This window comes from Lolium rigidum, chromosome 5, assembly GCF_022539505.1.
Source record: "Lolium rigidum isolate FL_2022 chromosome 5, APGP_CSIRO_Lrig_0.1, whole genome shotgun sequence".
In the NCBI taxonomy this organism is placed as follows: Eukaryota; Viridiplantae; Streptophyta; class Magnoliopsida; order Poales; family Poaceae; genus Lolium; species Lolium rigidum.
The window spans coordinates 199,218,824-199,243,662 of record NC_061512.1 but is presented as its reverse complement, the minus strand read 5'-3'; the positions used below and the strand labels follow the sequence as shown (position 1 = coordinate 199,243,662).

The 24,839-nt window shown below is 45.2% G+C and overlaps 1 protein-coding gene across 2 annotated transcripts; it reads right to left on the bottom strand.

Annotated features, from left to right (window-relative positions):
- Positions 1–10,331: 10,331 nt before the first annotated feature.
- Positions 10,332–24,342, bottom strand: LOC124654145 (glutamate receptor 2.9-like). 2 transcript variants are annotated; one of them, XM_047193176.1, is made up of 4 exons: positions 23,997–24,342; positions 12,907–14,162; positions 11,671–12,372; positions 10,332–11,023 (listed from the first exon to the last, which is right to left on the bottom strand). In XM_047193176.1, exons 1-4 carry the CDS (start codon positions 24,274–24,276, stop codon positions 10,457–10,459), a joined length of 2,805 nt encoding a protein of 934 aa, XP_047049132.1. In that variant the 5' UTR covers positions 24,277–24,342; the 3' UTR covers positions 10,332–10,456. The 2 variants fall into 2 exon arrangements, with proteins under 2 accessions (XP_047049132.1, XP_047049133.1); XM_047193177.1 differs by having other exon boundaries at positions 11,743–12,372.
- Between the last annotated feature and the right edge of the window lie 497 nt (positions 24,343–24,839).

The window sequence follows — 24,839 nt, the reverse complement described above, 5'->3', positions numbered from 1 at the left end:
GGCGCCGGAATCCCGGGTGTTGCGCCGCACTACACTCCTTCACCAACAACCTTCATGTGGCCTTCATCTCCTACTGGTTCGATAACCTTGGTTTCTTACTGAGGGAAACTTGCTGCTGTACGCATCACACCTTCCTCTTGGGGTTCCCAACGGACGTGTGCTTCACGTGCCATCAAGCATTTTTCTGGCGCCGTTGCCGGGGAGATCAAGACACGCTGCAAGGGGAGTCTCTCACATCCAATCTCTTTACTTTGTTTATTGTGTTGCTTTACTTTACTTTATTTTCTGTCTTGTTTGCTTCTCATATCAAAAACACAAAAAAATTAGTTACTTGTTTTACTTTACTTTATTTAGTTTGCTTTACTTATTTTTATTACTGTTAAAATGAATACTTTTGAAAACACTAAGTTGTGTGATTTCACTAGCACCAATAATAATGATTTTATATGCACTCCTATTGCGCCACCTGCTACTACAACAGAATTTTATGAAATTAAACCTGCTTTACTAAATCTTGTTATGAGAGAGCATTTTTCTGGTGTTAGTACTGATGATGCTGCTGCCCATCTTAATAATTTTGTTGAACTTTGTGAAATGCAAAAGTATAAGGATGTAGATGGGGATATTATAAAACTGAAATTGTTTCCTTTCTCCTTAAGAGGAAGAGAGATTGGTTGCTATCTTTGCCTAAGAATTGTATTGATTCATGGACTAAATGTAAAGATGCTTTCATTGGTAGATATTATCCTCCTGCTAAAATTATATCTTTGAGAAGTAGCATTATGAATTTTAAGCAATTGGATAATGAACATGTTGCCCAAGCATGGGAAAGAATGAAATCTTTGGTAAAGAATTGCCCAACCCATGGACTAACTACTTGGATGATCATCCAAACCTTCTATGCATGATTAAATTTTTCTTCAGGGAACCTATTGGATTCAGCTGCTGGAGGTACTTTTATGTCCATCACTTTGGGTGCCGCAATAAAACTTCTTGATGATATGATGATCAATTACTCTGAATGGCACACTGAAAGGACTCCGCAAGGTAAGAAGGTAAATTATGTTGAACAAACCTCCTCCTTGAGTGATAAGATTGATGTTATTATGTCTATGCTTGTTAATGGTAGATCTAATGTTGATCCTAATAATGTTCCTTTAGCTTCATTGGTTGCTCAAGAAGAGCATTTTGATGTGAACTTCATTAAAAATAGTAATTTCAACAACAATGCTTATAGGAATAATTTTGGTAACAATTATAGGCCATATCCTTCTAATAATGGTAATGGTTATGGTAATTCTTATGGTAATTCTTACAACAATAGTAGGAGTGCACCCTCTGGTCTTGAAGCCATGCTTAAAGAATTTACTAGTACACAAACTGCTTTTAATAAATCTGTTGAAGAAAAGCTTGGTAAAATTGATGTTCTTGCTTCTAAGGTTGATAGTCTTGCTCGCTGATGTTGATCTTTTAAAATTGAAAGTTATGCCTAATGAAGATAAAGATATTAAGTCATTTTCTACAGCAAACGCCATACAAGTTCGAATTAATGACAATATTAGATTGATGGCTGAATTGCATGCTAGGTGGGAAAGAGAAGAAAAATAAGAAAAAAAACTTGCTAAAGAGAATAATGTAGCTAAAGTTTGGACTATTACCACCTCTAGTAATGTTGATGCTTCACATGTTGCTAAACCTCCTACTATCAATGGTAAAATAATTGGTGTTGGCAATGTTTCTACTCCTAGTACAAAGCGTGCAAAATTGCCTGAAACTGCTGAAACTGTTTGTGATAAAAGTGCTGAATTTTTTCAGAATATTTTGGACAATGATACCATTGCTTTAGATCATAATGGTTTAGATTTTGATAGTTTTCATATCTCTGAAGTTATTAAGTTCTTACAAAAACTTGCTAGAAGTCCTAATGCTAGTGCTATAAATTTGGCCTTTACAAAACATATTACAAATGCTCTCATTAAAGCTAGAGAAGAGAAATTAAAACTTGAAGCTTCTATTCCTAGGAAGTTGGAAGATGATTGGGAGCCCATCATTAAAATGAAGGTCAATTATTTTGATTGTAATGCTTTATGTGATCTTGGTGCAAGTATTTCTGTTATGCCTAAGAAACTCTATGATATGCTTGACTTGCCACCACTGAAAAATTGTTATTTGGATGTTAATCTCGCTGATAATTCTATAAAGAAACCTTTGGGGAGGATTGATAATGTTCACATTACGGTTAACAATAACCTTGTCCCCGTTGATTTTGTTGTCTTGGATATCGAATGCAATGCATCTTGTCCTATTATTTTGGGAAGACCCTTTCTTCGAACTGTTGGTGCTATTATTGATATGAAGGAAGGAAATATTAAGTATCAATTCCCTCTCAAGAAATGTATGGAACACTTCCCTAAAAAGAGAATGAAGTTGCCTTTTGATTCTATTATTAGAACAAATTATGATGTTGATGCTTCTTCTCTTGATAATACTTGATTTGCACTTTCTGCGCCTAGCTGAAAGGCGTTAAAGAAAAGCACTTCTTGGGAGATAACCCATGTATGTTTTTATTACTGTTTTGTTGAGTCTTTGAAGTTGTTACTACTGTAGCAACCTCTCCTTATCATATTGTTGTGCCAAGTAAAGTCTCTGATAGTAAAGTTGATACTAGATTTGGATTCCTGCGCAGAAACAGATTTTTACCTGTCACGAATTTGAGTAGATCTCTCTGTAGGAAACTTGTAAAATGCTGCAACAATTCATGCGTGGTCCTCAGATATGTACGCAACTTTCATTAGTTTTGAGCTTTTTCATCTGAGCCTGTTAAGTGCCTCTAAAAAATTCGTCTTTACGGACTGTTCTGTTTTGACAGATTCTGCCTTTTATTTCACATTGCCTCTTTTACTGTGTTGAGTGGATTTCTTTGTTCCATTAACTTTCAGTAGCTTTGGGTAATGTCCAGAAGTATTAAGAATGATTGTGTCCCCTCTGAACATGTGAATTTTTTGATTATGCACTGACCCTCTAATGAGTTTATTTTGAGTTTGGTGTGGAGGAAGTTTTCAAGGGTCAAGAGAGGAGGATGATATACTATGATCAAGAAGAGTGAAAAGTCTAAGCTTGGGGATGCCCCCGTGGTTCATCCCTGCATATTTCAAGAAGACTCAAGCATCTAAGCTTGGGGATGCCCAAGGCATCCCCTTCTTCATCAACAACTTATCAGGTCACCTCTAGTGAAACTATATTTTTATTCCGTCACATCTTATGTGCTTTACTTGGAGCGTCTGTTTGTTTTTGTTTGAATAAAATCGGATCCTAGCATTCCTTATATTGGAGAAAGACACGCTCCGCTTTTTCATATGAACACTGGTGTTCTTAGTTTTACTTTTAATGTTCATGGCGGAGTTGAAAACCGCTTCGTTGATTGCTATTTGGTTGGAAACAGAAAATGCTTCATGTGGTAAATGGTATATGGTCTTGAATAAAATTTGATACTTGGCAATTGTTTTGAGCTCTCATAGATCATGTTTAAGCTCTTGCATCATGTAGTTTAAACCTATTAGCGGAGAACTACTGTAGAGCTTGTTGAAATTTGGATTGCATGATTGATCTCTCTAAGGTCTAGATATTTTCTGGTAAAAGTGTTTGAGCAACAAGGAGACAGTGTAGAGTCTTATAATGCTTGCAATATGTTCTTATGTAAGTTTTGTTGTACCGGTTCATACTTGTGTTTGCTTCAAACAACCTTGCTAGCCCAAGCCTTGTACTGAGAGGAAATGCTTCTCGTGCATCCAAAAACCATGAGCCAAAACCCATGCCATTTGTGTCCACCATAACTACCTACTATGTGGTATTTCTCTGCCATTCCAAAGTAAATTGCTTGTGTGCTACCTTTAAAATTTCATTCCTTGTCTTTGCAATACATAGCTCATGGGAAAATAGCTTAAAAACTACTGTGGTATTGAATATGTCGCTTATGTATCTTATTTCTTAAGTTGCTTGTTGAGCGGTAACCATGTTTCTGGGGACGCCATAAACTTTTTACACCTTTGTTGAATATCATGTGAGTTGCTATGCATGTTCGTCTTGTCTGAAGTAAGGGTGATTTATCATGATTAAATGGTTTGAGCGGATGAAGCTCGGTAATCACATGGGTACGTGAGCACGCCCCCACGAAACGACATGTGTCTAACGCCGTTAGTCCTTGCCGTTAGGTGCTGAGGTGGAAAGGAGGAGCCAGGCACGATTCGATACAGTAAACGCAATACTTAATTTGGGAATAAAAATCCCCACCACGCTAATCCCACGCCGCTGCCGCACGAAACAGTAGAGCCGCCGACAAGCACGCCCATATCAGGAACTGAGTCGTCTGTCACCATCTCCATTCTCCGGCCCGAAGATTAGCGGGATGAGAGGAGCGGTCAATGGCCATCAAGGGGATAAGGACCTGCTTCTTCGTGGAGCTCCAGAGAGCAGTAACCTGAGTAGCTAATGGTACGGGGAGGGATAGCAAGCCGCCAACCAGCACCACGCTCTACGGCGCCGCCGCCATCCAGTCGCGCACCCCTGAGCCGCCCGGTCCCCGGCGCCGGCGCCCCCCCCCCCCCGTGCGCCCACGCATGGCGAGCTGCAGCGCGAGGTCGCCATGGCGGCCCGCGAGCGGCGATGCATCCAGGCCCGGGTCAATCGGTCCCGCGCTGGCGCCAAGCGCGCGGTCAAGGGGCTCCGCTTCATCAGCCGCACCAAGGGATCCATCGAGGCCGCCGAGCTCTAGCGCCGCATCAAGGATTTCCAACCAGAGCCGTGTTCGATTTGGGAATCAGCCGAGCCCCTCCTCGCGTCTTCGTGTTCGATTTGGGAGAGGAAACGAGTTGATTTGGGAGAGGAATCAGCCGAGCCCCTCCTCGCGTCTCCAACCCCACCTACTACCGCTCGTAATCGCCTCCACTTCTTACTTCGCCTGCGGACAACAGCAATCAAGCGCTGAACCACAGCGCCCGTTACCGCTCATCGGAGAAAAACGATTCACAGAGACAACGGAGGGGCGGAGCTCGACGCCCTCGAGCAGCCCTGCGGCCGACCTCGTGGAGCTTCAGAGGGCAGCCTCGGTGGGCGGCCGCCGCACCTTGCGCTTCGTGGCGCTGTGCGCGCACGTCTGGAAACTCCTGGCGCGGGCCGTCGGCAAGTCCGGCCGGGGCGAGATGGCGGCGCGAAGTAGAACGAGGAGGAGGCAGCTCTCTGGGGCGGCTACGTCGGCTACGTTGCCGGAGCAAGGGCGGTCCACGGCGGCGAGGCCCAGGCTCGCGGGCGGAATCGCGGGATTGGGATTTCACAGCCCGTTTTATCTCCGTTAGCACTCCGCGAATCTAAAAGCAAATCAACGGTATCTAGGGGGTGCGCACGTACCTCCCTGAACACCAAAACCACTCTCATGGTTTGAGTATGCATATTGTTAGAGAAGAACATTGGGCCGCCAACCAAAGCCATGTATCATGGTGGAAGTTTCAGTTTGGACATTAAACCTCAATCTCTTATGAGAATATTATCTGTTGTTGAATGCTTAAGCATTAAAGAGGAGTCCATTATCTGTTTTCTATGTTGTCCCGGTATGGATGTCCTCAAGTTGAGATCTATCAAAACCGAGAAATCAAATGCGATCTATCTCCTTGGACCTTTGTACAGGTGGCATAGAGGTACCCCTTTGTGACACTTGGTTGAAACATATGTAATGCAATGATAATCCATGGAAATCCGAGCTAATTAGGACAAGGTGCGGGCACTATTGGTATTCGATGCATGAGGCTTGCAACTTATAAGAGGTTTTATGCATAACACATATGAATTATTACTACCGTTGACAAAATTGTTTCCATGTTTTCAAAATAAAAAGCTCTAGCACATGAGTAATCAATGCTTCCCTCTGCGAAGGGCCTTTCTTTTACTTTATATTGAGTCAGTTTACCTACTTCTTTCTATCTTAGAAGCAAACACTTGTGTCAACTGTGTACATTGATTCTTACATGTTTACTTATTGCACTTGCTATATTGCTTTATGTTGACAACTATCCATGAGATACACATGTTACAAGTTGAAAGCAATTGCTGAAACTTAATCATCCTTTGTGTTGCTTCAAAACCTTCTATTAAGAATCTATTGCTTGATGAGTTAACTCTTATGCAAGACTTATTGATACTTGTCTTGAAAGTACTATTCATGTAAAGTCTTTGCTATATGATTCAGTTGTTTAGTCATTATCTTTACTATTGCTTCGAATCACTTCATTCATTTCATATGCTTTACAATAGTATTGATCAAGATTATGATAGTAGCATGTCACTTCAGAAATTATCCTTGTTATCGTTTACCTACTCGAGGGCGAGTAGGAACTAAGCTTGGGGATGCTTGATACGTCTCAAACGTATCTATAATTTCTTATGTTCCATGCTAGTTTTATGACAATACTCACATGTTTTATATACATTTTATATCATTTTGATGCATTTTCTGGCACTAACCTATTAACAAGATGCCGAAGCGCCAGTTCATGTTTTCTGCTGTTTTTGGTTTCGAAATCCCGCACGGAAATATTCTCGGAATTGGACGAAACAAAAGCCCACGGTCTTATTTTGCACGGAGCCTTCCAGAAGTCCGAAGAGGAGACGAAGAGGGGCGACGAGGCGGCCACACCCTAGGGGGGCGCGGCCCCACCCTTGGGCGCGCCGCCCTATGGGGTGGGCCCCTCGGGCGCCTCCCGACTCTGCCCCTTCGCCTATATATTCTCTCCATCGCGAAAACCCTATTACCGAGAGCCACGATACGAGAAAATTTACTGTGACGCCGCCGCCAATCCCATCTCGGGGGATTCAGGAGATCACCTCCGGCACCCTGCCGGAGAGGGGAATCATCACCGGAGGGCTCTACATCACCATGCCCACCTCCGGACTGATGCGTGAGTAGTTCATCCTTGGAATATGGGTCCATAGCAGTAGCTAGATGGTTGTCTTCTCCTCTTGTGCTATCATGTTTAGATCTTGTGAGCTGCCTATCATGATCAAGATCATCTATTTGTAATGCTACATGTTGTGTTTGTTGGGATCCGATGAATATTGAATACTATGTCAAGTTGATTATCAATCTATCATATATGTGTTGTTTATGTTCTTGCATGCTCTCCGTTGCTAGTAGAGACTCGGCCAAGTTGATACTTGTAACTCCAAGAGGGAGTATTTATGCTCGATAGTGGGTTCATGCCTCCATTGAATCTGGGACAGTGACAGAAAGTTCTAAGGTTGTGGATGTGCTGTTGCCACTAGGGATAAAACATCGATGCTTTGTCTAAGGATATTTGTGTTGATTACATTATGCGTAGTACTTAATGCAATTGTCTGTTGTTTGCAACTTAATACTGGAAGGGGTGCGGATGCTAACCCGAAGGTGGATTTTTTAGGCATAGATGCATGCTGGATAGCGGTCTATGTTCTTTGTCGTAATGCCCTAATTAAATCTCATAGTAGTCATCATGATATATGTATGTGCATCTTTATTTGTCAATTGCCCAACTGTAATTTGTTCACCCAACATGCTATTTATCTTATTGGAGAGACACCACTAGTGCCCCGGTCCATTCTTTTACATCTGAAATATAATCTACTGCAATCTCTGTTCTCTGTTGTTCATCGCAAACAAACATCATTCTCCACACCATACGTTTAATCCTTTGTTTTCGGCAAGCCGGTGAGATTGACAACCTCACTGTTAAGTTGGGGCAAAGTATTGTGATTGTGTTGTGTAGGTTCCATGTTGGCGCCGGAATCCCTGGTGTTGCGCCGCACTACACTCCTTCACCAACAACCTTCACGTGGCCTTCATCTCCTAATGGTTCGATAACCTTGGTTTCTTACTGAGGGAAACTTGTTGCTGTAGGCATCACACCTTCCTCTTGGGGTTCCTAACGGACGTGTGCTTCACGCGCCATCAATGCAATTCTCTCATAGTTACTGTAAGGCAGGCTGACAATGTCTTAATGTGATCTGAGCGGCTCTTGATGAGCGAAGACGCTGTCCTACATGGCGATCTTTGAAAAACACACCTATACCAGTGACACTACTGGTCATAGTGTGGGAGATTTGAGTGAATCTCTAGTAAGCTCATGAAGGGCCGAGGAGTATGACTTATAAGCTCCACCCGAGGGGAAGGCTATGGTAGCCTAGTACCGTGCCGTCATTGAGTGAAACTTGCTGCACAAAGACTGACAATTCAAGGCATAGTCCATTGTTCAGTTGTAGTCAAGCGTAGCTCCTTGTCTAGGTGGAAGTTCAACTTAACAGTCTCCACTGAAGTGCAGGTATATTAAACAGTGAATGGAAATAATGTGTCATCTGATGTGCATATGAGATCTGGTGGGGGATTGTTGAATGTAGATGGGCTGCAGTCCAGTAAGGCAGCCCATGTAGTTTACAATTCCTGAAATCTCAAGGCCCATCACGTTGGCAGCTTGGGACAGCCTTGGGGGACAAAGTTTAGTCCACATTGCTAGTTGAGAGAGAGTTGGAGTGGTATATAAGGGCTGCTGTTCTAGTCCTTCCAAGTGAGTGAGAATAGAAGGAGCCCTTGCACACTCCTCCTCCTCTGCCCGCCCCGCCTCGGCTCGGCTCGTCTCGTCACGCACACACGCACGTCGCGTTTCGTGACTCGAGTTCGAGTTCGAGACACACTCAAGGAAGCCTAAATTTTTGCTTGGTGCACCAACTGAGTTGGGTACGTATCGACCTGCATGTGCATGTGTCCCTGGCTTCCTACGCGTGGCAATGCGGTCGGTCGGCTCTCCTCCCAGGCTATACCAGGAGACATATCAGATCTGGAGTATGTAGCTCCCAGAACTCTCTAGTCCGTCTCTCTCACGAAGTTCCTTTTGCTGCGCTACTCTCTAATCTTCCCCATCCCGGCGACTGCGTGCACAGCCGTCCGGGAGAGCAGGCCTCTGAAACTCCATCCGTTGAGATCCTACACCGAGAGACGGGCGAAAAGGTTTTTGGGGAGCGTCTCGGCGCGGCTGCTCGCTGCTGTTCGTGCTCTTCTTTGCCGGTTCGACTGCTTCATCGACAGATCCGACTACACCATGGGCGACATCAACAATTCTCATGGTGGTGGTGCTGCTGCTGGTGCGACCTTCCCGGTCGCGATGTACGTGCCTTTTCTCTCCTACCTTGCACTGCTACTTTTTCCATATTCAGCTGATGCATGTGCTTAGTCTGATGTGTGTGGTTAAGTATGCTTGTGCATCTGTTATGTTGTTTTCGGTAATTAATCTCACACGTAAATTGCCTAATAATCTAACAATCCCATAGTCTAGGCGCGAGACAACTGCAGCGTTATCTTAGACTATTTTGCCTTCTTCAATTCCATTCTTCGAATATGTATTGCTAGTTGAGTAGCTTCTTTTCTGAAGAATTGGCTTGCTATGAGTGTATCGTCAATGCAGAACCACTATACATATGGATTTAGATAGGATGATATCAGTTGATTTGACCCATGTTGTGGATATGTGAACTAGGTATACCACGACGGGGTTCTAATTTCTGCACGCTCGGGTGGCTCATATATGGTGGTGAGGCCTATGGACCAACCGGACAGCTCAGTTGAATCAAGATGGAGGATGCCAGCCTGGAGAGAAGTACTCGGATCCAGCCCATAGTAAAGGTTGATCCTTGACGTAGACAACAAGATAACTTAGCGTAGCTTAGACCTACTCGTATCCGGTTGGATCTCTGCCATTTAACTCTAGATCCGAGCGCCTTTATAAGTCGGATCTAGGGAGCTCTAGAGGCACGACACAACTCATTGTAATCTTGCACTTGTTGCCACAGTCGTGAGGTTTATGAAGCTGGGTAACTCGTATATCACCGTCCCGGTGACTCCTCGCCCCATGGCTCCCCATCTCTCTCCCCTCCGTGAGGCACCCCTCACCGGAGTACCGTACACAACGACAACTCCTATGCATGAACTTGTGCTCACGTCATCAATTTAATACCAGGCGTTCTCTGCATAATCTGCCGGTCCATTGAATTATAAAAGGTGATATTTCATTATGGTTCCTATCACGGCTAGTAAGTGCATCCTCAGTTACTATCAACAAACATGCATGAAGTGACAGTGCTAAAAAACTAGGAAAAAGTTCATGAGCTAACAAACTAACAGCCTAGAAAACAGTATCACATGGGCATCTTACAAAGTTACAACACGAAAAACATTTGATAATTTGATGGCATTTTGGGGATGCAGGAATCAACATGCATCCATGCTACCAAGTACATTTTTTTCAGAATCACAAGCATGATAATTGTTTGATCTTCAGAAATTTAATTAGTTGCCAATGTGGCAATGTGTTGCATAAAGCTATGCATTCAAAAGAACTAAACATCAACATAAATCTAGAGCTAAGACAGCAAGCCTTCACAACTATCTATCTACCTCCGGTTCCGCAATGAAGTCACCGTGTATTTCATTACAAGATTGTATCTGCCTCCGACGCATTGAACTCCAATTGGTAGACAAAATGTGTCTTCCACTGTAACCCCGCATGGGTGGAGATGACAAAGGTCCTGCATCAGCATGTTCTCCTTCGGGAGGGCTTCCTGTATCACCTGTACTATCAATAGGCGTTGTGGGCTCACCATTATCTGGAGTAGTAGAAGGACTACCACCCTTGTGGAAGACCTTAGATAGAATGGCAAGCCATCTACGCCATAAACTCTGAGTACTTGCACTGCTCGATCCATGTGGACTACTATAAATGGTTCTGACAGCGTGCAGTGTTAATGCCAGAACTGAACATGCCCCGGAGATGATGAACAACCCCTGAAAGCTGCGCAATGTAAGGCTGCTTGAAGTTTGGAAGTTATCTTTGTCTGGGCATGACTTATCGCCATACAAAGCTTTTTGTAGCTCCACCATTCTGCCATTTGATTCAAGTTTCAGTATCCCCCTCGAAATATCAGGTGTGAGAGGAGAGCCTCGAGGGAATGCCTGCAGAAGAAGCACACAAATAAGTATCAGAAAAGGCGTCGGTGGTAAATACAAGCCTCGCATAACGCTGAGCAAGTTATTGTATCATCTATACCAACCCAAAATAACGCTGAGGCAGTTATTTTAATCACAGTACAACTGTACAAGTCCTTGGTAAGATGAGGCTAGCATTCATAATGATAATACTGAATGAACTTCAGATAGTTTAGTCTAATAAAAAGTAAATTCAAATAAATTAGACTGATCAAGTAGATTTATCCCGTTATTCACTAATTCAAGGAGTATGCAAGCCTTCTACTTACCAATAAAACCCAATAATATGGCACCACTTTTTGCGGAACATGATAATGCAATTCTTGACAAAATCAATCTAATCATGCATCCGTCTTCCTTTACCTAGTTCAGATCTGACAAATTCAGGAATAAGTTTTTTTCTGTTTTGTTTGAGAGATGCAATTCTTGACAAAATCAATCTAATCCTGCATCCGTATTTACTTTAGCTTGCTCAGGTCTGACAAATTTAGGAATAACTTTTTTTTATTATGTTTAGGAGATGCTACAACAAAATAGCTGGGATATGATTCATTTTCTAGGATTTTGCAGATCCAGAATGTACTACCGTACAACTGCTGAAAAATGGTACTCACATAACCAAATCCATCGAACTTGTAGGTTGGTCCAATCATAGTGTAGTTGTGGCAATAGTTTTTAAGGAACACCTTAAGGTATGGTATCTCATCAACAATGACGGCGACTTTTCCAGTTGATAAGGCTTCATTGTATTCCTCAGGAGAGTCGAAGGCAATCATCTTTGAATCATCAATTTTCAAACTTCTCAAAAGCTCAGGCAAGAATGAACCATTGAGGTAGCCGACATGGCTCCCTTTACTGATAACTTCTTCTAAACTGGTGACTGTTGGCTGAAGTTGTTCAACTGTCAGAATTGAGCTTAAACTTGCAGTGTAACTCTGCTGCAATATCAGCACCACAAAAAGCCAAACAATTACTACAATTCTTGATAGGTTGTGAACCATCCCCTCCCTATGAGCGAACACAAGTGTTGAGAAGATAAAGTAGAAGACCGATCCAATTTGACTGGCTGGGTGACCTTTGAATTGTTCATTTCGCTCAATACACCATACTACAAAACCAGTGAAGACAACAAAAGCCCCAGTTCCTAACCATAGGTCAGTTTTCAAAGGCTTTAGGAATGTCCATGCTGTTTTCTTTCTCCGGTCTAGGACTGGAACCAGCATGCGCACCCCTGACTCTGTATAAGGAAGAGTGAAGTCCGCATATAAAGAACGGTTAACCAAGATTGTTACATCACCTATCACCGCATCAAATTCCTGCCAGGAACAGATATAAAGTCAGTTGATAAAGTTTTCAGTAGAGGCTACTTTAGAATTTTTATGCAATATAAATATACAGTCTGGATAAACTATTAATCATCTTGGGAAGCTAAGCAATTAAAAGAATTGGTCTAAAAATGGAGTGTAATAGCTATTATATTTCCGGTTCTGTGTTTATGTGCTTTTGTGTGTAATGACTTCTATTTTCTGTTTTTATTTTTGCACGCACAGTTATTCACGAGAAAAAAAAATCCTTTAATGGAGGAATTTTATGCTTTTGCTGATTGGTGGTGGTCATTAATTACTTACTAGTTGATTAAACTAATAAACAGCTCTCTGCTTTCTGCTTGAATATTCAGGACCGTGTATATTGATGCAGATCTAGTTAAATGCACACACTGTCGCGAGTTAACTCCCTAGTAGAGGAGTATAATGTTTGTAACAACTCTCTAGCAAGGTAATCGTAGAAAAGTAAAAAAAAAAAAAAATATGACAACATGCATAGTGGAGCAAATAGGAGTCCATACATACCTTAAGATAAACTTTGTAGACAAGTTCATCAATAGTTCCATTACTCTCTCCAATCCTATCTTCAAATGGAAGGTAGCTACATGGTAGTTTGTAGGGTAAATCGGCAACTACTTCCTCAAATACATTGATGCAGAACCCTTTGGGGAGGAGCTCACCTTCAAATCTTACAAATTCACCAAACCCACCTTTCACAGGTACGCCTATCTTAAGAGTTTTATTCCATGGCAATATCCAACCTCTAGGTCGAGTATCACTGTCACCTGGCCATAAACTACTAGAGATGCCAGACACTGGATTCCAGAAACCGACCACTCTTCCCTTCCGACCAACGATGTTGATTATAGTGTAATTTACTGATGCTAACTGCATGCCTTTAATCTGAAATTTTCCGCTCATGCCCGAAAAATTAACTTTCAACATTGAATCTCGCAATTTTTTAGCAGACCTTGAAGTATCTATTCTGTCAAAGTCAGTGGACCCATTGTTTACAGGCAGCCCAAAGTCTGAGTTCACAAATCCAGCCACCTCTGCTGCTAATGCTAGGGCCCATATGGTATCATAAGCATAGAGACCAAACAATGTGGGTTCAGTTAATGAGGTTCCTGGATTTTCTGATCGGTACTTCTTGCGCCATCTCTGTCTAAAGTTCTGAAGTTCCATAGTATCTTGAACATGAGGTTTCACCCCAAGGACTCCTTGCATCAAATCAAGAGCGGGAGAGCCAACCACATCAAAGATATCTGTCAAGCCATATGCGGTAATCCAGACAAAGCCCTCACCCATCATCCCTTCATCCTTAGCAAGCTGAAAAAACTTTAGGGCTAACGTATTTGACATACGCACAATAAATACACTTGTCCAATGGTCTCTTAAACTCGAGATAGCTCTCTTGATATCATCCTCTTTATCTGAAGGAAGGATCTTGCACCTGTACGAGACACGGGTGTCAACTTGTCTGAGGGCGTCAACAAGGTCAGGAATGAATTTGATATTGGAATCGTCATCCTCAAATACAGGGATGACTTCCCTCCAATTGTATCTCTGAACAAGTGCAGCAATAGCTTCTGCTTGAGAGGAATCGTTCCACGCTGTACGGATGAAGTATGGAGTTAGTCCCGATCGCGACGGGCAATCTGCAGAGAATGAAATGATAGGAACCGATGATTTGTTCCCAAGATGCGCAAGGAACTTAGCCTGAGTTGCAGTCTGCGGCCCAACAAACGCCCGCACGCCGACGTTTTTCAGTAGATCAACCCCTGCAATGTTGGTATTACTTAGAAAGATATTTCACAGCAATGGATATCATTCGTTAGTCATGATTAAATTGGAATAAAATCCGCGTTGGAAAAGACTGAACACGCAACGTAGGATTTAACCCTACCCTAGTCTACTACTATTAAAAGACCCAGAGGGGCTGATCCAAACGATCTAGACCGTACAATCAAAATATCCAACGCTCCAGAATCTATCTGTGTTTGATGGAGCGGACAACGCCCACCCACGCACTAATCCCTCGCTAATTAATCGACTCAACCGTTCAATCCCCCAAACAACGCATAACCATCGCCTCCTCCGCGGCTCCGCCCCTGCCCTCCAGCCGCGCCCGCCGACGCCTGCAGCTGCACGACGCCGTCCCACGAGTGACGCTAGGGCCTCCACGACAAGCTGACCTACACCCGCTGCCACACGACGCCGCCCACAATCTAGGATTCCTAGTCGTGCCCGCAGGAGAGGACGCCCTACGCGTTCCCCACCTGCTGCATATGCCACCGCCACAATATCTGCGCGCCACGGCGGCAACCTCCATGCTCGAAGCCGAAGATCTGCACACCGCCGCAGGCGCCAGCTCGATCACATGATCCGAACAGGTTGCACAACAGTCCTTCTCGCAACTGCGTGCTGAGGGAGCGATTTCAGGATGTAACCGTCCCGCCGTTCGGGTCTAATGGTACTGCCTACAGTCCGGCTCCGATTCTAGCTCATCTACTACTATTAAAAGACCCAGAGGGGCTGATCCAAACGATCTAGACCGTACAATCAAAATATCCAACGCTCCAGAATCTATCTGTGTTTGATGGAGCGGACAACGCCCACCCACGCACTAATCCCTCGCTAATTAATCGACTCAACCGTTCAATCCCCCAAACAACGCATAACCATCGCCTCCTCCGCGGCTCCGCCCCTGCCCTCCAGCCGCGCCCGCCGACGCCTGCAGCTGCACGACGCCGTCCCACGAGTGACGCTAGGGCCTCCACGACAAGCTGACCTACACCCGCCGCCACACGACGCCGCCCACAATCTAGGATTCCCAGTCGTGCCCGCAGGAGAGGACGCCCTACGCGTTCCCCACCTGCTGCATATGCCACCGCCACAATATCTGCGCGCCGCGGCGGCAACCTCCATGCTCGAAGCCGAAGATCTGCACACCGCCGCAGGCGCCAGCTCGATCACATGATCCGAACAGGTTGCACAACAGTCCTTCTCGCAACTGCGTGCTGAGGGAGCGATTTCAGGATGTAACCGTCCCGCCGTTCGGGTCTAATGGTACTGCCTACAGTCCGGCTCCGATTCTAGCTCAGGAGGACGTGCTCCAGTTCCCCGCCATCCTCTCTGCATCCAATTTTTATATTTCAGCTTATGTGTTGTCTCATGTGCAATTGAAGCGCATCAGTTCTGTTATTCTGATTGAACTGAAACTCTTACAGACCATCAATGACAAGTCCCAGGAGCAGAGGATCTCAGCTGGTAAAATAGCTTTATGGTAAGCAGCAGCCTTAAGTTTGTCAAGTCATCCTAACCTGAGATAAGTTATCTTCTCTGTACTGCAAGTCTCAGGACCTTTTCCTCGAAATAGGCTTTCGCCCCGCTTTATAAATAAAGCCAAACGGCCGAACGATACAAGGTGATGAGGAAACCCTCTTACAAAGCAGACCAGAGATAAACTAGAAAACTAAGAAGCACCGAGCTTGCCACCAAAGATGACATGAGACTAAGGAGACCCGGGCTCCATGACAACGCCCCCAAGAAGGTAACGACGTCACTGCCGCCGCCGTTGCCAAGACCACAATGGTCTAGGATTTTCACCCGGAGCCCAAGTGAGGAGAGGGAAGCCACATCGACGCCCTCAAGAGGGTCACGACACCCTCAGGCGTCGCCGTCGATGGCGCCAAAGCGTTGGGCTTTCGCCCGGAACAACCCTCACCGCAACTGGTCCCTAAGTCTACCAGGCACCCCCGAGCCGAGCTTCTACCGCGCGATCTGGGCACTGAGCACACCAAGGCGTGTCCAGCACCAGGAGCTCCCGATGCCCACTCCTCGCCACCCTCGTGGCCCGAAGAGACGGCCATCACCACTGCCACGTCGCCCGCCGCCGAGCCGCCCGTGCAGTCCACCTTCCGGGGCCGCTGCCCCGGCATCCGCGAGCTCTGCCGGTGTCGCCAGGTCCAACGTGTGGCCTGAGAGCCTATGGAGGTAGACGGTTTGGGTCCGGATGGCAGCAACAGCCTAGCCACCTGGAGGACGTCCTCCACCGCCGCCAGCGGGTGCCGACCGGACGCGGTTGCAGGGACACACCAGGCCCCTCAGGCCCGGCCGAGCCCAGGCTGGGCCCGTAAAGTCCCCGCCTCCACGCTGCTGCACGTAGGCCGCCGCCGTCGCTGCCGTCCTGCTCCTCCCCGTGCTACCACATCCGCTCCAGGTGACGTCGCCAGCGGGAGCAGCCTGGCCCGCCCAAGTCCGGAAGGGCCCCGCCTGGGCCCAGATCTGGGCCGGTGGATCCCGGCCGCCGCCACTGAACCGCAACGCCCCGCCGCCCTGCGCCGACGCGAGACGAACCTGCCACACCGCGCATCACCCGCCGCCTCCACAGCCAGACGCCACGCAGCGCCGCCGCCGAAGGTGAGGTCCATCGTGCACCGCCGCCTGACCGCCAGCCCCGCCTGGGGAGGACCTGCGCCGGGTAGAAGAAGAGCCACCGCCGCCGGCACCGCCCGGGCTTTGCCCGGCGGCTCCCGCCGGCGGCGGCAGCGAGGGGAGGGTGGAGGAGGAGGGACGGGAGGTTAGGGTTTTTTCGCCCTGGAGTCGCTCACGGGGGAGCGACCCGAGGGACGGGGGGAAAAGGCACAAAAATCAGTCTCAGGACCTTTTACCGTCATGCATCACCGAAAAGCACTTCAATATTAACTTATCCATGGTATTTCTTTAGTGACCCACCGATTAATGTGCATATCAGTCAATGTCGCTGATTTTTTGCGGGCCTGTTATGTGTATCTTCCATTCTGTAAAAGTCCCTCCAAGTTTATGAGCTAATTGCTTCTGGTGTGAGTTTGCACTTTGTCAGTTTCCAAGTTGATGAGCTAGAGCATAACATCGGCAAAGAAAACATTGACTTATTTTGCTGGTTGGCACAAATATTTTGAGTTACATCTCATGTGTTGAAGTTTAATTCCGTTTGATGTGGTTAATGCAAATATTTCAGGTTAGTGCCCGGAGTTTCTGAATCCTATTTGTGAGAGTATTGTTTTGGAGAAAGGAAATGGCTGCTTTGTCTACATTGATATTGTTTGCATTATGACATGCAGGTGAGCTACTAGCATGTGCGTGTGTGTGACCTAATGAGGAAGTATGATTGTGGTTTGGTAGAGAACTAAGAAATTTGGGGTGCCTCTGTAGTGTGCAGGGTTGGGGGTTTAGGCCGAGAGGTCCGTCAATATTCATATTGTTTCCTTTTCAGATATACAGTGCACATTAGAGCATGGACATGAGCTTGTATTTTCTTTAACTCATGTACATCTTTCAAACGGAATGGAATGGAATAGAATGCTACTCATCTCTCTCGCTCTTGCTTCAAATATTTGCCCTACAAGTTTTCCTAAATTAAACTTGTGGCTTACTTGCATAGAAGACTGGCTTCCATACCTATAGCCATTGGTCGAGCAAACAGGGGTCACAGAAGTAAGAAAGCAGCCAGTGGTTTATGTAGGCTCAGAATTTAGCTTTTTAAGTTAAATAGATGTAGATGAACAGAAGTTAACAAAAGTTTCCATTTCAGATTTACATTGCGCGTTGGAGCATGGACATGGGCTAGCTTGTAATTTCTTTAGCTCATGTATATCTCTCAGACAGAATGGAATGGAATGGAATAGAATGCTACTCATCTATCTCACCCTCTCTTCAAATAGTTATCCTACAAGTTTTCTTAAATTGAACTTGTGGCTTATTTGCATACAAGACTAGACGATCAGTGGTTTCTGTAATCCTAATATATCTCACATTTAATTAGTTTTTACGCTTATCTCTGACGATAATTTTCCATGTTCGGTGCGTCAGTTCATAGACGATGATAGCCGAACGGGGGTTAATAGAAAGTTAGAGTTGTGGAGGCGAACCCTCGAGTCGAAAGGTTTTAGGCTTAGTAGAACTAAAACTGAATACATGAGGTGCAGTTTCAGTTCTACTAGGCACGAGGAGGGAGAGGTTAGCCTTGATGGGCAGGTGGTACCGGAGAGAGACACTTTTCGATATTTGGGGTCCATGTTGCAGAAGGATGGCGATATCGATGAAGATGTGGGCCACCGAATCAAGGCTAGTTGAATGAAGTGGCGCCAAGCTTCGGGCGTACTCTGTGACAAGAGAGTGCCACAAAAGCTAAAAGGCAGGTTTTATAGGACAGCTATCCGACCGGCGATGTTGTATGGCGCCGAGTGTTGGCCAACGAAGAGACGACATATCCAACAGTTAAGTGTAGCGGAGATGCGCATGTTGAGATGGATATGTGGCCACACAAGAAAGGATCGGGTACGGAACGACGATATATGGGAGAGAGTTGGGGTAGCACCGATTGAAGAGAAGCTGGTCCAACATCGTCTCAGATGGTTTGGACATATCCAACGGAGGCCTCCGGAAGCGCCAGTGCATAGCGGACGGATAAAGCATGATGAAAATGTTAAGAGGGGTCGTGGTAGACCAAACTTGACATGGGAGGAGTCCGTTAAGAGAGACCTGAAGGTTTGGAATATCGACAAAGATTTAGCCATGGATAGGGGTGCGTGGAAGTTAGCTATCCACGTTCCGGAGCCATGACTTGGTTTCGAGATCTTATGGGTTTCAACTCTAGCCTACCCCAACTTGTTTGGGACTGAAAGGCTTGGTTGTTGTTGTTGTTGTTGGTGGTGGTGGTGCGTCAGTTCATGCTGCTTTAATGAGTAATGTGTTAATTTTTATTGCTACTACATATTACAGTAAAAAATTGTGTATCAACCAAAATATCAGGGATTTGATTGAAACTCGATTCCAAAAAATTGCAAATAAGGTTTTCTAGGTTGCATAGCTACACCACCTCTCTACCTGCAAGCTTATTCAAGTTATTTTTTATGACAACATATTTTGTGTTATCAATTAGCCTAATATATGTAGTGATTGCTTTAGGTTCTTATACTACCTCCGATCTAAATTAATTGACATAACTTTGACTAGATACGAATGTATCTAGACCCGTTTGTTGAGTAGATACATCTATATCTAGACAAAGTTGAGTCCATTAATATGAATCGGATGAAGTAACTTAAGTTAGATGGATTTACTAATTACTACCACTTTACATAATTTATACAGATGTCATGTGGAGAGGATTGCCACTTTGCCAGGCCAAAGACCACATCTTAGCATTAGTAACTTATCTATAAATTTGGTAGGTGGAGATATGTCATATGTGCATATCTTATTCACCTATTGATTTCTAATGGTGGCCACCTTCCAATTTGATTTCACATTTCCAATTTATTTCCATAAATATTTTAAAGGAAATTTCATTATACTAATGTGCTAACTGTAATTCGTATGCCCTCCATTTTCTATGTACCACATGCATCCGACAAAATGAAATCAGTGCTTCTGATTTCAGTATCAAATCAATCCCATGTGACTACATCTTTGCACATCCACCATGCTTTTAGTTGTGGAGATGAAGCTATCTTACTAGCAATGAAATATATGTACTTTACTCTGCTTGGCATCTTTTATTATCTAACCATTTTCTTCTTAGGAAAATTCATCTTACTATGATATGTGCCATTTATATCGATAGGTAATATTTTTATAAATTCAATCCTTGTAGTTTCATAATTTTTGTGTGGAAAACATGATGTGAATTCAATCCTTGGAGTTGACTGAGAAGCATTATATGATTTTAATTTGGTTTAGTTACTTGTATGCATCAATCGTCAACGGGAGTGACATGGAGGGTGAACGGGCAGCGCAGTGTTGAAGATTGTCATCGTGGTTGCCAGGTAAGAGTGCCCTGTTTGATTCGAGCTCCTTGAGAATGGCCTCACGGTGTAGTTGGGGTGAAAACTGTAATTCATATAGTATTACACACGTGTATGTGTTATGGTTATGTATGTACTCCCCCCGTTGGGAGTACCTTTTTTTTCGCTGGCACATGTGTGTTCCCGGATTCCTTGATTTAATAAAGGAAAGATATGTTCGGGGCTATTGAAAAATTATTCCATGATTCATTAGTAGCATCATTAATATAAAAAGAAAATAAATCTTACTATAAGTATGATCGAAGGGACATTCGCTCAGCAAGGATCATTACGGCCTTAGTAACTCCAGTTCTCCACAGACTTTCACAATTTGAGAACTAGCTAGAGAATAAATCATGGGATGGGATGAAATCTACATCTACATGTACATGTCAACTGACATGGACGTTGAAACAATTTAAAGTTTCACGTCTTTAATATATTTAGCTAAAGGTATATTAGACGTGCGTGGCACGTGCACCTTTACTAGTAGTAACCAAAAGGGCGACCCCAACTAATAAACAGAAGTTATAGAATACTATGTTCGTTACTTCGTTCAGCAGCTCTAGTTCTACTGTGTTCAGAACATAAGGAAAGTAGGAAACCGCCACACTCGCCATACTCAAGGTCGAACTTAAAAGATGGAACATTGATAGGGTATTCTAGTTCCGATTCGAGGGATTTCTAAAATTGATTGGTGCTACGAGAAGCAGGAATACCTTGTCTCTGCGCCGTGGATGGTGGTGTCAGGAGGAGCAGAGGCAGGAATCAAGGAAGACACAACCAGCGGAGCTCGGACCACACTGGACACCTAAAAGAAATATGCAGCCGCAAGGCGAGCGCCGCCGCCGCTGGACACCTTTTGCAGTCGCCGTGTCACACTGATGGGCTTGTAACTTTGTGGTCCAGATTATGCGGAAGTCTCTAATTGCTAAACCCATGCACCGATGCACAGCCTATGAATAACATTTCGGACATAGCCATCCAGTTTTCTCTCATTTTGTTTCTTCCAAAAATCACACCATGTATATGCCAGTTTATATTGGAGTAAATTCCATAACACCTAGATATTGAGTTGTATTTTATCCAACAATGTTCATGTCTCCATCTTTGATACATGACAGTGGATTCGAAGCTTAGGATTTTCTGAATTTTGAGTTCCCCTTGTTTAGACAATCGTTTGAGATATGAGCTCCAGTCACCTTTACAAATAATAAAATGTCATGCGTGTGTCCTGGTCTCCTAGGTATATAATGCTCCCTTGTGTGAATCTTACCCCTTATTGTTTGATTGTGCCATGCCCAGGACTGGACTTTTGAGAAAGTGCTGAGCTGTAACATGATTACCCCTTTCCGAAGTAGGTTGTATCTAGTGTTGCAAGAACAATGGGACTATATTAGCAATTTTTCTCTAAATATTGACAGGTCACTTGTTTCTGACGGTGGTGTGTGGAAGCTGAATGCTAATAAAAGGTTTTCTACTAAATCCCTCTATCTTTTGATGGAAAATGATATTACTGGCTCTAACAACAAGTGGATTTGGAAGGCAAAACTCCCTCTTAAGATAAATTTTTTCTTTGGCAACTTTTCCAGAATGCTATTCTTACTATGGTTAATCTGAAAACAAAAAGGAAATGGTCTGGTTCTCCTGCATGTCCTTTTGTGGTGGAAATGCCATCTCTTTTATTACTTGTGATGAAAACTTCTGTATACCCCAACAGTTTGTGGCAAGGCATAACCGCTGTTTGTCTGGGCTCCCGTTGTGACTATTTTCTCCATGTGCTCGTTTCTTCGTTATTGGGCAGGTATGTATGACACTGAACAAGATCAGGAACGGAGTAGATCAGCTGATGGCCAAGGGCGTCGGACGTGACAAGTTTCATGGGAAGTGTTGCTTCAAGTTCTTCAGCGACTGTTTCGGTTGTTTCGGTGCCAGGCCAGTTGTTGATCACAAAAGGGTGATCTGTAGATGTGGTGACAGTTGTGTTGTGTTGTGTTTTCTTTTGGTTTTGTTGAACTATTAGCAGCTAGCGGTAGATTTTTTTGCTCCGTAGTATGGTTTTCGATGCAGAGACCATACAGTAGGTTTTCCTGCCAAAAACTTTCCCTTTTCTTCCCATTTTTTCTATTTCCCTTTTGGTGGCTATTTCAATAAGACAATATTTCCGTTAAGCAATTAATAGAAGTAAAATTCTCCCCATTTTAAGGTAACCCTAACCCACCCCTCTCCCCCCCCCCCTCCGAGGGCCGGGGCACCTCCAGCCGCCGGCCACCTCGGTCCTCCCCCACCCCCTCCCTCCGTCGCCACTGCCGGCAGGGGTCGTCGGGCTAAGCCTGGGCGACACCGGCGACGGCGGATATTCGTCTCCCGCGTCACAGAGGGAGGGGGAGGGGCCTTCTTCCTCCATGGCGGCATGGCACTTTCGGGAGGTCTGGTCTGGCGGTGGATCTCGTGACGGCCGCGGCGGGCACTGGCGGCGGCTTAGCTCTGAACCTCGCCGCCCTGTCTCAGATGGGATCGTCCAGGTACATGGGTTCGAGCGGGCTGGTGGCTTGGCGGTGGCGGTTGCCTCCGGCGGCGGATTCTAGCGGCGGCAGAGGTGCAGGGGGATGGGCTGATTGGGTGAAAACCCTAGGTTCTTCTCTTTGCCCTCTCCGTGATCCCATTTGTCGTTGGTGGAGGGCCGGCTGGCTGCAGGGCATTGCCCAGGTCTTCCTGGTGTCTCCGTGTTGCTTCGGCTAGCCTGGGATGGTCGGCGGCGTTGGGCACGACCTGAATAAAGGTGGCGATCCTAGCGTTGCTGTTGTGCAAAGATGAAGACCTGCCTGAGGCATGTCCTTCTCGATCTGGCCAGGGTGTTGAGTTCCGGAAGGCACCACCGCTAATGTAATAGTCTCATATTGCCTGGAGTTTGCTGGACAGGGTGGTATTCGGTCGTGTGCACCCATGCGTTTATTCCGACCGTTTGGTTTCGGAGGGAGCGGCGCGGACCTCTGTTCTTTCTTGCCATACAGCGCCATTTTGGTCCTGGGTGATGTCAGAGGTAGAGAATATCATGATGGCTAGATTTGGAGTACTAGCGATGGAGGTCTAAGTCTATGCGCTGGTGAGGAACATGCTTGGTGTTCTGGGCTTGCAGCAGCAGTATGTAAGTTGGGACAACATCACAGGTGAAATTCAGAATCCTACCTTTCAGGATTTTATCCAAGGTCTGACCTTAATTGATTGTGCCTAGTAATGATCTTGTTGAATGCATTGTTTTGAAAGCGCGGACAATCTTCAGGGTGAAAACCTAAGATCGGGCAACGACGGTGCTGGTGCACCGTTCACTTCTTGGAGGCGTTGCTTTTGAAGACTCTAAAGTTCAAGTGTTGTCATGGTGGTGGTTATATTGTTGTTGCTAGGGCTAGAATGATGTGGCGGGACTCTTTTTTCTTAGTTTTTTTTCTCTTTTTTGGCTGTGTGCATCCGTATTTCCATTAGGGCGGTGTATTGTTACAGAGACTAGGTGTAATTGGTATCTTCTGATATTAATATATTTATTTTATCAAAAAAATTAATAGAAAGGGAAATGATACCAGTTGGAAAAAAAGGATTTCTAGGACAGACGACAGAACTGGACTTTCTAAGCATATATAGGCTTTTATCAGTTGTTCTGAGTACCTCTTGTTCGGACCATCCAAGCGTTTGGGACATGAGCTCAATTCACCTTTACATGTAGTGATTTTGCTTTGAGGCAATGAAAACGAAAATTTACAAATAAAATAAAATAGTAAGCGTAGATACCTGCGGCTGCGGCACTGACGGCGTCGAGGCCGGTGTCCCTGAGGTGGAGCTTCAGCCTGGTGCTGTAGCCAGCGTGCCGAGGGCTAGCATAAAAGTCCTCCATAGCCAGCTCGATGCACGTCCAGCTGATATTCCCCACCCATGTCTTCCTGTCCAAGATCACCCCCACGTCCACCACCTGCGGCCGCAGAGCTCCGGGCGCGCCACCCCTGCCCTGCGCCGTGACGGTGTAAACGCCGGCGACGAGAAGCAGGAGGACGGAGAGCGTCGCTGCCGTCATGGATCGATGCCTGAAGATGCTGCTGCGTTTGATGAAGCAGTGGATGCCTTGATAAATCTCCACTTGAGGCTTCCTGGCTGCCTTTGCACGCACGTTTGTTCGTAGGCAGCCTATCCGTTATGGTGTGGGCGCCGTTGACCAGCGACCAGCGACCAGCTACACATCGTCCTCCCTCCATCCAAACTCACACTCAACCGGCTGTTTCTTCTGGCTGATAATGATGCCGTGTTTGCCAACCATGGATGGAATTCTACGTGAGTACGAGTACTTGTCGTACTTTTTGCTTGGCTGAGATCGATGGCGTGGCCAGATAAATCAACCAGAAGTACAAGAATGATATGCCGACAGAAAGACTAACAGTTATCCAGACGTTACCGCGAGATAATAAAATGACAGAAAAATATACTAATCCACGCATTGCATCCTAAGGCGTATGTCTGTCTGCGTCGACATGGAAGTGTGCGGTCAAATGAAGTTGCCGAGACCAGATCGTTGGTCCTCGATCTCCTCCTCCCTCCCAATGGGAAAGGAACTCCGGATGATGGATTGCTAAATTTCCAGGG

Excerpts from the sequence above, each read along its gene's own strand:
- LOC124654145 (XM_047193176.1), bottom strand. The coding sequence starts at position 24,276 with ATGACGGCAGCGACGCTCTCCGTCCTCCTGCTTCTCGTCGCCGGCGTT. Across the intron at positions 12,373-12,906 it reads TCTACAAAGTTTATCTTAAG|GAATTTGATGCGGTGATAGG; the intron begins GTATGTATGGAC and ends TGTTCCTGGCAG. Across the intron at positions 11,024-11,670 it reads AGTTCGATGGATTTGGTTAT|GCATTCCCTCGAGGCTCTCC; the intron begins GTGAGTACCATT and ends CTTCTTCTGCAG.